Source organism: Mustelus asterias, chromosome 13 (assembly GCF_964213995.1).
Source record: "Mustelus asterias chromosome 13, sMusAst1.hap1.1, whole genome shotgun sequence".
Lineage (NCBI taxonomy): Eukaryota > Metazoa > Chordata > Chondrichthyes > Carcharhiniformes > Triakidae > Mustelus > Mustelus asterias.
In genome coordinates, this window is record NC_135813.1 from 11,080,473 (window position 1) to 11,093,612 (window position 13,140).

A 13,140-nucleotide genomic window follows, 5' to 3' on the forward strand; every position below is an offset into this window, starting at 1 on the left:
TTGGGTCACTGTCTGTGTGGAGTCTGCACGTTCTCCCCGTATCTGCATGGGTTTCCTCCGGGTGCTCCGGTTTCCTCCCACAGTCTGAAAGACGTGCATTGGCCGTGCTAAATTCCCCCTCAGTGAACCCGGACAGGTGCCGGAGTGTGGCCAACTAGGGGATTTTTACAGTAACTTCATTGATGTGTTAATGTGAGCCTACTTGTGACACTAATAAATAAATGTTAAAACTTTGAACCTGGGGAATGGCCTCTTCACACCTGACAAACCCTTGAAGAATTTTATATGAGATCACCTCTCATTCTTCTAAACTCCAGAGAAAATAGCTTCACTGTACTCAGTCACATCTTAAAAATAAACATTTTAAGTGATGGTATGCAAAAAAAATACGCACTCACTTAAAGTTTGCTTTTCCCAGTGTTTCTAATGGTTGGCCATCTCTGAGCCATTTTAGAATGGGTTGTGGTTCCCCTGTAGTCACACATTCCAAGTTGATATCTTCATTCACCACGGCATCATATTCACTGGGCACATTTGAGCCAAGGATGCTCGGTGACACTGGTCAGTGAGAGAAGAGGAAGATAAATGAACAGAATTTGTGTCATTCAATTCGGAAAATCACTTTGCTGATTAGTGTTGGGGAAATTGGATGGTTAGACGGGTAGTGGATGGGAAGTGATGGGGTGAGAATCAGGTAGGGTGACCAATGGATGTCTTCACAAGTTCAAAGGCCGTGTTTTCACCCGCATAAGAAAATTGAGTGTAAACAAAGCTGTTCAAAGCATTTGAGCTTTCCAGGAAGGCTGGACCTCTCGCTGGGCCGCACTCCAGGGGGCCGGGAATCTGGCCTCAAACCCGGTCATAAAATGTCAATTTGATCTTAAGTATATTCATGAGTGGGTGGGGTCCTGATCGGGACCAGGGCCAACAGGCTTGGCGTCAAGTGCAATTCCAGTTTTGACCCTTACGTCTGACTCAACCGGCCAACACCAAACCCACCCACAGCTTGTGGGAGCGGAGAATCATCCTCCCACAAAACCTGGGACCTTTCTCTTTGATGTGAGTGCCGCCATTTTTGTGATGACCCCTGCGCACTCACCTGAAGAAGGCGCGAAGAGCTCCGAAAGCTTGTGTGGCTTTTGCTACCAAATAAACCTGTTGGACTTTAACCTGGTGTTGTTAAACTTCTTACTTTGGGGGAAAACCAGTAATTTCTGTCTGTGTGATGCCTCAGTTAAAAGCAGGGTGAACTGGGGAGCATTCCGAAAGGAGGTTAACCGGTTTCGTGTTTATGAGATCATTAGATTCCATGAAATGCCCACGTGACCTGAGATTGCAATGGAGTGGACGGTTAAGAAGCAAAGGGTAAATAGAAAGCCAATTGTGGAGGGGTTGGGTTTCAGCCAGTGTTTTCCGTCAGCCAATTCGGAATACGCTGAGAATTTACATGAAGAAGAAATAACGTTTCCGCTGGGGCTGTTGGGGATTCTGTTCTTTCACACGTTATCGGTCTCTATGAGAAGCAGGGCAATCTTACCTTGAACAATCAGTGAGTAATGTTTACGCACTTCTCCCTCAGAATTCCTCGCCAAACAGGTGTAATTCCCAGCATGGAAAACCTGTAACTGGATGGTCTGCAGTCTACTGCCCCCGGATAGAATATGCCAATTCCGGCTGTTCCTGCTCTCTGTGAACACAGTTCCAGTACAATATAAATTTTAGCAAAATAAAAGAGATAGCTGTACAACAATTCTCTCATTCAATTAGAATCATGCAGCACAGCAGGAGGCCATTTCGCCCATCTGGCTCTCTGGTTGAATCACCAATTAGTCCCACTCCTCTATCTTTCCCATAAATGTTTTTTTTCATTAACTAAAGATCCAATTCCTTTTTGACATTTACTACTGAATCAGCCATTTAAATCATTATTTCTTTTCAATATACTTTCTGCTCTGCATTGGATCCCTAAACCTTAAAGGCACATCTCTGTCAGATTTGTTTTATTCGTCCAGGGGATGTGGGCGTCACTGACTGGCCCAGTATTTATTGCCCATCCTTAATCGCCCTTGAACTGAGTGGCTTGCTGGGCCATTTCAGAGGGCAATTGAGAGTCAACCACATTGCTGTGGCTTTGGAGTCACATATAGGCCAGACCAGGTAAGGATGGCAGATTTCCCTCCATAAAGGACATTAGTGAACCAGATGGATCTTTACGACAATCAACAACGGTTTCATGATCATCAGTAGACTTGCAATTTCAGATTTTTTAATTGAATTCAGATTTCACCATCAGCCGCGGTGGGATTCGAACCCGAGTCCCCAGTCTCTGGATTACTGGAGTCCAGTGACAATACCAGTGCACCCCTTTAAACTTAGTAACCATGCCTCCTATATTCTCATCCAAATCATTCATATAAATGACAAATAACGGTCCTGGATATTGGTCTGTACAAATCCTTATTGGTGAACGAACAAGCTGATAAGGTGGTTAAAAAGACAAATGGGTTATGGGTTTATAAATACAGCAATAGGAAATAAAAACAGAGAGATTGTGCTGGAACTTTCTAAATCGCTGGTTAGGCCTCAGTGCCAGTCTTGTGGACAATTCCCCTATTGATCAATATTATCAGAATTCTGTGATAGCCAGCCGATGGGTGAAACCAAGAATACTGGTGAGTGGGCCAGCCCCGAGTTAGCGAAAATGTTAGAAATGACTGAGAGTCGATTGTAGCGCATTTCATGGACATCTCTCGCCGATTTCTGCTCCCCACTCAGGACCTTTACTGATGAGGGAGGCTACTTCACCCATCACAATTGATCCACCCAGAAAGGTTGTGCTTTCAGAAGGGGACTGGATAAGCACCAGCTGAGGGAGGATTTGCAGGGCTACAGGACAATGACGGGGGAGTGGGACTAGCTGAGTTGTTCTTGCAGACAGGCAACTTTTCCAACCTGTCTTCATAAGCCTCTCATCCCGAGAAACTTTCTGTAAAACCTCCTCTATTCTAAGGCCTTTACATAAGTGTGGTGCCCTGAATTGTCCACAAGGCTGGCACTGAGGCCTAACCAGCGATTTAGAAAGTTCCAGCACAATCTCTCTGTTTTTATTTCCTATTGCTGTATTTATAAACCCGTAACCCATTTGTCTTTTTAACCACCTTATCAGCTTGTTCATTCACCACTAAGGATTTGTACAGACCGATATCTAGGACCGTTATTTGTCATTTATATTAATGATTTGGATGAGAATATAGGAGGCATGGTTACTAAGTTTAAAGATGACATCAAGATTGATGGCACAGTGGACAGTGAAGAAAGTTATCTCCGATTGCAACAAGATCTTGATCAATTGGGCCAGTGGGCTGACGAATGGCAGATGGAGTTTAATTTAGATAAATGTGAGGTGATGCATTTTGGTAGATTGAACCAGGGCAGGACTTAGTTAATGGTAGGGCGTTGGGGAGAGTTATAGAACAAAGAGATCTAGGATTACAGGTTCATAGCTCCTTGAAAGTGAAGTCACAGGTGGACAGAGTTGTGAAGAAGGCATTCGGCATGCTTGGTTTCATTGGTCAGAACATTGAATACAGGAGTTGGGACCTCTTGTCGAAGTTGTACAAGACATTGGTAAGGCCACACTTGGAATACTGTGTACAGTTCTGGTCACCCTATTATAGAAAGGATATTATTGAACTAGAAAGAGTGCAGAAACGATTTACTAGGATGCTACCGGGACTTGATGGTTTGAGTTATAAGGAGAGGCTGAATAGACTGGGACTTTTTTCCTGGAGCGTAGGAGACATAGGGGTGATCTTATAGAGGTCTATAAAATAATGAGGGGCATAGATCAGCTAGATAGTCAATATCTTTTCCCAAAGGTAGGGGAGTCTAAAACTAGAGGGCATAGGTTTAAGGTGAGAGGGGAGAGATACAAAAATGTCCAGAGGGGCAGTTTGTTCACACAGAGGGTGGTGAGTGTCTGGAACGAGCTGCCAGAGGTAGTAGTAGAGGGTACAATTTTGTCTTTTAAAAAGCATTTAGACAGTTACATAGGTAAGATGGATATAGAGGGATATGGGCCAAATGTGGGCAATTGGGACGAGCTTAGTGGTTAAAAAAGAAGGGCGGCATGGATAAGTTGGGCCGAAGGGCCTGTTTCCATGCTATAGACCTCTATGATTCTATCACTCTACGACTTTCTGTTCATCTATAGTTTCCTGCTCATCTTGCCCGTATTTATTCAGGAATGTGCTACCTGGCTCACTGACATTTCACATTTTAAAAAAGCCAAAGGTTATTATTACATAGAATATACAGCAGAGGAACAGGCCATTCACCCCAATGAGTCAGTGCTAGTCTTGAGTCTCTTCCCATTCCGTCTACTCCATCTTGACCTTTCTTTCCATTGTTTTTTCGCTCACATACTCATCGAGTTTCCTTTTTAAAGCAGCCAAGCTATTTCCCTCAGACACTTCCTGAGGTGGAGAGATACACGGTCTAACCGCTCCAGTAGCTACACTGATCATGTCCAGTCCTACCTATCCGTTCTCCATCTTTCAGCCAAGTGATGGTGGGTGGTGGAACTCCCAACGCATGGCACGACAGAACCAGGGCACTGCCAGCTGTCTGGATAATAACCTCCTCTGAGGGTTCTTCAAAGGTTGGTGGGGCTGAAAAAAAGGAGGAGATTCAATAGCATAAAAATAAAGAACAACTAAACATTTCCAATCAAGAATTTGGTGCTTTTTCCCATTTTCACCATGAGTAAACCTTTGGCAACTTGTTACACCTGAAATGGTTAATAATCACACAAGTTTAAAAGCCACATAAGCTGCTATGAGGGAAAGGAAAACAAAGGTCTTTCTAAAAATCTTCACTGATAAGCACCAAGGCCTTTAGTCTGAGAGAATTCATTAAAGCAGACATCTGAACTGGGAGGAGGACTGATATCCACAGACACAGACAAACTGGGACATCAGTGATAACATGTAACAATAATGAAGTAGATCAGCTAACCTGATGAAGTCTTCATGCTGATTTCATATTCTAATTAATCAAGCATCAGGCGATTGTGGATTGATTTTAAAATGTGTACCTTATGAATGATGTAACCTGAATCAATAATCATGAGTGGATGGAGATAACTCCTATACCTTGATTGGTACATGCTAATTACTTAGAGTGATAGAGTCATAGAGGTTTACAGCATGGAAACAGGCCCTTCGGCCCAACTTGTCCATGCCACCCTTTTTTTTTTAAACACAGAAGCTAGTCCCAATTGCCCACATTTGGCCCATATCCCTCTATAACCATCTTACCCATGTAACTGTCTAAATGCTTTTTAAAAGACAAAATTGTACCCGCCTCTACTACTACCTCTGGCAGCTTGTTCCAGACACTCACCACCCTCTGTGTGAAAAAATGCCCCTCTGGACACTTTTGTATTTCTCCCCTCTCACTTTAAACCTATGCCCTCAAGTTTTAGACTCCCCTACCTCTGGGAAAAGATATTGACTATCTAGCTGATCTATGCCCCTCATTATTTATAGACCTCGATAAGATCACCTTCTACGTTCCAGAGAAAAAAGTCCCAGTCTATCCCGCCTCTCCTTACAACTCAAACCATCAAGTCCTGGTAGCATCCTAGTAAATCTTTTCTGCGCTCTTTCTAGTTTAATAATATCCTTTCTATAATAGGGTGACCAGAATTGTACACAGTATTCCAAGTGTGGCCTTACCAATGTCTTGTACAACTTCAACAAGCCGTTCCAACTCATGTATTCATTGTTCTGACCAATGAAACCAAGCATACTGAATGCCTTCTTCACCATTCTGTCCACCTGTGACTCCACTTTAAAAGAGCTATGAACATGTACCCCTAGATCTCTTGTAATCGAATTTGAAACTATAACTGCTTGTGCATTCCTGAATTCTGGATTCCGGTCGAGTTCCAGGCTGTGACCTGTGACTTTCTAGGGACCGAGTTATACAGCTTGCATTAAAAACAGCTGTTCGAGAGAACTCTGTGACTTGGTCTGGTTTCCTGAAGGGTAAAGTTGTGATCACTTAAAAGGCTGAACATCAAAGCCCGCAATACACTGATCTTTTATGCTTGGATTTCGACAAAATTTGATTCAACTTCATTTTTAAAAAAATGTATGTTTAAATAAAAATGCAGATTATAGTGAAAATATTTGCTTTGTTTGAAGGCCAGTTGAAAAGAAAAGTTACAGCACAGCACGGATGCGTATAGATTAATGCGGCCAAATTTTCAAAATGGAGTCATGAATCTGGCGCACAGGTGAATTCCTGGCCCTGAACCTGTGCCCAAGCGACATTATTCTTGCCACATAATTCTAACATTCAAATTGGATGAGTGCAATAAGAAGCTTGTCACCATCCAGGACAAAGCAGCCCGCTTGATTGTTACCCCATCCGCAAACATTCGAGGCAGCTAGATATAGCACTTGAAGCAAATGGGATCAAAGGTTATGGGGAGAAAGCAGGATTAGGCTATTGAGTTGGGCGATCAGCCATGATGGTAATGAATGGTGGAGCAGGCTCCAAGGGCCTCCTCCTGCTCCTATCTTCTTTGTTTCTGTTCGCTCCTTCCACCACAGACGAACAGTAGCATCAGTTTGTACCATCTATAAGATGCATCGCAGGAACTCAACAAGCCCCCAGAGACAGTGCCTTCCAAACCCACGAACGCTACCATCTAGGGTACAGATGGGCGGGTGAGGGGGCGGGGGAGGGGGGGGGCGGGGGCCGGAGGAGATTGCAGTGCTGGTGCCCGCATGTATCTGCTGCCGCTGTCCTTCGAGATGGTAGAGGTGGTGGATTTGTGGGTGCAGTCTAGGAAGAGCAGATAACTGAGAACACCACCACCTGAGAGTTCCCCTCCCAGTCACACACCATCGCAATTTGGAAATATATCACCATTCCTTCACTGCCACTGGGTCAAAATCCTGGAACTCCCTCCTGAACAGCACTGTGGGTCATCCCACACCACTCGGCATGCAGCGATTCAGGAAGGCAGCTCACTTCACAAGGGCAACTAGGGAAGGGCAATAAATGCTGGCCAGCCAGCAACGCCTGCAAGCCTTGAATTTGTTTTTTAAAAATATCCTAACTGGTGGGAGGTGGGGTGGGGGAGCCCAGCAGGAAGAGGGAGGGAGCCCAGCGTGGGTGAGGTGGGGTGGAGGGAGCTGTTTAGTGGGAAAGCCATTCAGACTCCCTTCCCCACCCACTTATCACAGCTCTGTTAAAATAACACTGGGGTGAGGGGTTCCATTGACATCACAGGGCATCTGAGCCGAGCTGGCAGCGACCAGAACCAGCTGTATTAACATTAGCGCACAGCAGGAAGGGAGTGGGTAATGGGGCTGTTCCATTTCAATCTCTCGTCCACTCCATTCCTGGCAAGGACGGCGAGTTAAAATTCCACCCAGGGAATTAACGGTCCGGAAAACCCCATTCCAAATCTCAGTGGATCCATAGGGAACGGGGCAGATGTGCAATATCACAGCAGGAACCGGACGCGGAACAAGAAAATGCCACTCGGTCCATCTATTCTGATTCTTCCACTCGTACTATCCATTAAATAATAGATTCCCTTCCAGCCATTCAATTTCCTGAAGGGCAGGTTCTGCATCAGAACCTTCCAGAACTTAAACCCAAGAAATGCTGAAGTATGATATACTCAGCGAATAATTGTGCAAGGTCGGATGTGTTGTCCATGCTTACCATGCACCCTCAGCTTGAAGGTCCTTTTTGTGTGTCCAGCCAGGTTGGTGACTTTACACATATAGTGCCCAGAATCGGTGACCTAAAACCAGTAAAGGTTTGGATGTTAGCAATGTTCCGGATTCAAATCCCACCACAGCAGATGATGAAATTTGAATTCAATAAAAAATATCTGGAATTAAGAATCTACTGGTGACCATGAAACCATTGTCGATTGTCGGAAAACCCCATCTGGTTCACTAATGCCCTTTAGGGAAGGAAATCTGCCATCCTTACCTGGTCAACATGTGACTCCAGAGCCACAGCAATGTGGTTGACTCTCAACTGCCCTCCAAGGGCAATAGGGATGATAGCCTGTAAAATGGCGCTACAGATCATCAAATGTCAGTTGATAGCAGGGTGAGCGATTCAGGGTCTGCCTTGCCAACGACACATCACGGGATCTGTGAACTGAAGCTTTTTTTATCGTTCTGCAACGCTGCTTTTCCCACCCAGCATCGGCCTTTCCCGATATCTGGGAAAATCCCAGACCTTGTGTGTCTTTTCCAGACAATTTTACTAGGGTGGCACGGTGGCGCACTGGTTAGCACTGCTGCTTCACAGAGCCAGGGACCAGGGTTCGATTCCCGGCTTGGGTCACTGTCTGTGCGGGGTTTGCATGTTCTCCCCGTGTCTGCGTGGGTTTCCTCCGGGTGCTCCGGTTTCCTCCCACAGTCCGAAAGACGTGCTGGTTAGGTGGATTGGCCATGCTAAATTCTCCCTCAGTGTTACCCGAACAGGCGCCGGAGTGTGGCGACTTGGGGATTTTCACAGCAACTTCATTGCAGCGTTAATGTAAGCCTACTTGCGACACTAATAAATAAACTTTAAGTCATGTAAAAGGAAGTCAACAAACAATTGTGAGATGAAAACAAATCAACATCTATCCATCGAATGCTGTACGTTTAAATTGCTGTCAAGATTTGAAAGATTGAATGTAGATATTACCTGAGCATCTTGGATTTGGAGTATTTGACCATTAGACAGGGTACGGGCGCCATTTACCAAGGCCAGCTGGTGGTCATTCTTATACCACACGACAGTAGGAGCTGGAACTGCTTCTGATTCACACTTAAAAGTGGCCATCTCTCCGACACAGATAGTGCTGATCTCAGAGTAACTGTCGCCATGGTGTCTAATAGTGGGCGCGGCTTTGGGGGTGAAAATTCAGAAGATATCGATTACAATGCAGTGGAATGCTTTCTGCTGCTGTAAATAGAGGCTCCAGCTAATAAGCAAACGGTAACATTCTTAAATGGTCATGGCACATGAGTTACCAACACCACTATGATAGAATCATGGAATCTCTACAGTGCAGAAGGAGGCCATTCAGCCCATTGAGCCTGCGTCGACAACAATCTCACCCAGGCCCTACCACCTAACCCCATGTATTTACCCTGATAATCCCCCTGACACTAAGGGGCAGTTTTAGCATGGCCAATGCACCTAACCTGCACACCTTTGGACTGTGGGAGGAAACCGGAGCACCCGGAGGAAACCCACGCAGACACAGGGAGAACGTGCAAACACCACACAGACAGTCACCCAAGGCTGGAATTGAACCCGGGTTCCTGGCGCTGTGAGGCAGCAGTGCTAACCACTGTGCCATCATGCCGCCCCAATAGGAGCATTGGAACAGAGGGACAGGAATAGGCCATTCGGCCCATCGAACCTGCTCCACCATTCAATATGATCATGGCTGATCAGAAACTTCAATGCCTTTTGCACCCACACTATCTACATAACCCTTTACGTGAATATCAATCTATCAATCTCTGCTGTAAACATACTTAATAACTGAGCTTCCACAACCCTCTGGGGTAGGGAATTCCAAAGATTCACAACCCTTTGAGTGAACAATTTTCTCTTCATCTCCATCTAAGTGGCATAACCTTTATTTTGAAATTGTGAAATTGTTTACTGTAAAGACTGTTTGCAATGCTTCAACCGCACATTCATCGGTAATAAATTTGTACATCACAATCATTAATCTCCTCTCACCCATGAATAACATATAAACACACAGGTGAACTCCTCAGTATCAGCAGTTGAAGGGGAGGCGATGGCCTAGATATTATCACTAGACTATTAATCCAGAAACTCAGCTAATGTTCCGGGGACCCGGGTTTGAATCCCACCACGGCAGGGATTCAAACCCGGGTCGAATTCCACTCAGAATTCAGGACTTTCCCATTTACATATATACTCCCCCCAACTTCCACACTAACGTACAATGTTATTGATACTCACCGTACACATAGAGGTAAATGTCCTTCTCATCTCTCCCAACCGCATTGGTGGCGACACAGACATATTTGCCATTGTGCTGTGTCATAGCTCTGGGAATGTGAAGGATATGGCCACCTGGAACAGAAATGGGAAGAGATCAGGAGACATCAGAGGTTATGTAACTATATTCCAAAGAAAATGAAGATGGCATCATCTGTTCTGTAAAGGAGGACACATTGAGAGCGAGTGTGTCAGAGAGTGGGTGGGATTTTAAAGACCTAGCTCGGGCGAGGTCTTAAAATCCTGCCCAAGGCCAATGGAGAATTCTGTTCTGCGAGCCTCGGAATCAGGAAGGGCAAGACGGTAAAATTCCGGCTAGTGTGTCCTAACTCCAATACCCAGACACAACAACCATTTTGTCAAGAATTGTCTCCTTGGTGTCTTCATGAACGGGGTCGGGGGGGCGGAGCTGGAGAAGTCAAAGGTCATTCCACATTACTCACGACCGCCCCCACTTTACATTTTCCTCTTCAGAGTCTCACCTGGGAGAATGATGGCGTCAGCGCTGGACTGCAACAGCCGCCCGTCTTTGTACCACGTGACGTCCGGCGCAGGCTCTGCTCGGGATTCACATGTTAACCAAATGGGGTTATTCGTCACGACACTAACATTCTCTGGAGTGGGGCCAAGGACAATGGGAGGCACTGCACAAAAGCAAGCAGAAGCAGATGTGAATTGGTGTTGTCTGATCGCTATCCAGCAATATAACCCAGCTCGACACTTCAAACCTTTTACAGCATTAGGATTTACTTCCTTCAGCTTCGGAACAACGTTTTTCAGCAATGCAAACATTAAAGTGTTAAAGTTTATTTATTAGTATCACAAAGTAGGCTTACATTAACACTGCAATGAAGTTACTGTGAAAATCCCCTAGTCGCCACACTCCGGCGCCTGTTCGGGTACACTGAGGGAGAATTTAGCACGGCCAATGCACCTAACCCGCACATCTTTCGGACCGTGGGAGGAAACCCACGCAGACACGGGGAGAGCATGCAGATTCCGCACAGCCAGTGACCCAAGCCGGGAATCGAACTCGGGTCCCTGGCGCTGTGAGGCAGCAGTGCTAACCACTGTGCCACCATGCCATCCCTTAATGCATAACAACCTCCTGTCTTTTAGTTCCTTTTTTTCAAATGTAATTATTTCCTCACAGAAGCGGATGCTGAGTAAGCCTGGAAGGAATGAGTTAGGATAAGAGGCTGGGCACTCAATCCTGATTTGAGGACAATGAAGATGCAGGGACATGTCTTTGGACCTCAGAGGGACAAAGAAGCAGATCTTAAAGGAGACATTGCCAAGCGTAAACCAAGTGGTTACACAGCTCTGAAAGAGGCCACATGGCGGGAGTTATTCCTCAGAGTGCAGGTATTGTGTGTAGCAGTTGAATTTGGGAATAAACTTCCTTTTTTGGAAATCCATGTTGTCGGTGATTTGGGGAACCCACAACGCTTTGCAGCATTGCTGGGAATCCCGGCCGTGGAAGGCAGCCCTTGGCTGGCTGTGGGATATTCTGGTCCCGCCGCTATCCATGGGATTTCCATAGAATCTCTCCAGTGCAGAAGGAGGCCATTCGGCCCATCGAGCCTGCACCAACAACAATCTCACCCAGGCCCGATCCCCATAACCCCACATATTTACCCTGCTAATCCCCCTGACACTGAGGGACGACTTAGCATGGTCAATCCACCTAACCTGCACATCTTTGGACTGTGGGAGGAAACCGGGGCATCCGGAGGAAACCAACGTAGACACGGGGAGAATGTGCAAACTCCGCACAGACGGTGACCCAAGCCGGGAACCCGGGTCCCTGGCACGGTGACGAAGCAGTGCTAACCACTTTGCCACCGTGTCGCCTGTGATTTCCCATTGATTCCACCCCATGCTGCTGGGACACCAGAAGATCGGTCGGCGTGAAGAGTCGGAAGGTCGTGCCCCAGGAGTTCTATTGAGTGAAAGAGGAAAGGGCAGGGGGAGAGTGTGGAGACTGGAGACTTGGTGTGGCTAAAAGTGAGAAAGATCACTGCAACTGGGTTAACTGGAACTCCCTCCCTAACTGCACTGTGGGTGTACCTACACCACGGGGACTGCAGCGGTCCAAGAAGGCAGCTCACCATCACCTTCTCAGGGGCAATTAGGGATGGAAAATCTAGCCAGGGACACCCACATCCCTTGAGTAAATATAAAACAAGAAAATGCTTTTCAATTCATGACCCATTCTACTCCAGGCATCTGGGTCCACTGTATAGCAGTGGGAATCCCTAACTAACTAAGTCAAGGAACCTAATTAAGTATGAATACATTAAATCAACACCTAAACTTTTCTCCTTTGGTTTTTTTTACCCAAATTTGTTCCTTATGCTTCTATGAAATGTTTGGGGTTTTTTTGTGTTAAACACATTACGCTACCTATTGAATACAAGGTGGCGCTGGAACGTGGCCACTTCTTGTGAGCTGTCCCCAGCATACTCTCTAATTTCATCATGTTCTATATGCTTTTAAAACTGAACTCTATAAACTCTCTATTAAGTTGATCTTTCTCTGCACCCGAGCTGTGACTCTAACACTACGGGCAGCACGGTGGCACAATGGTTAGCACTGCAGCCTCACAGCGCCAGGGACCCGGGTTCGATTCCCGGCTTGGGTCACTGTCTGCATGGAGTTTGCACGTTCTCCCCGTGTCTGCGTGGGTTTCCTCCGAGTACTGCGGTTTCCTCCCACAGTTCAAAGAGGTGGATTGGCCATGCTAAATTGGCCCTCAGTGTCAGGGGGACTAACTAGGGGAAATGCATAGGGTTATGGGGATAGGGCCTGGGTGGGATTGTGGTCGGTGCAGACTCGATGGGCCAAGTGGCCTCCTTCTGCACTGTAGGATTCTATGATACATTCTGCACCCTCTCCTTTCCTTCTCCTCTGTGTACTCTGCGAACTGTATGCTTTGTCCATATAGCGCACAAGAAACAATACTTTTCACTGCATCACAATACATGTGACAATAATAAATCAAATCAAATGACTGAAAGTTTTGGTTGTTGCTGTTGCTTGTACATCTCCTCTGTTGCCGCAATG

At 46.0% G+C, this 13,140-nt stretch overlaps 1 protein-coding gene across 1 annotated transcript in view; it reads right to left on the reverse strand.

Annotated features, from left to right (window-relative positions):
* LOC144503050 (hemicentin-1-like) overlaps window positions 1-13,140 on the reverse strand; it is a 390,871-nt gene that overhangs the window by 102,402 nt on the left and 275,329 nt on the right. The window contains exons 56-62 of the mRNA XM_078227553.1: window positions 10,557-10,718; window positions 10,036-10,149; window positions 8,734-8,936; window positions 7,747-7,828; window positions 4,539-4,670; window positions 1,538-1,687; window positions 399-558 (exon numbers count right to left, since the gene is read on the reverse strand). Of these exons, the coding sequence (XP_078083679.1) occupies window positions 399-558; window positions 1,538-1,687; window positions 4,539-4,670; window positions 7,747-7,828; window positions 8,734-8,936; window positions 10,036-10,149; window positions 10,557-10,718 (1,003 nt within the window). The remainder of the gene's footprint in view (window positions 1-398; window positions 559-1,537; window positions 1,688-4,538; window positions 4,671-7,746; window positions 7,829-8,733; window positions 8,937-10,035; window positions 10,150-10,556; window positions 10,719-13,140) is intronic.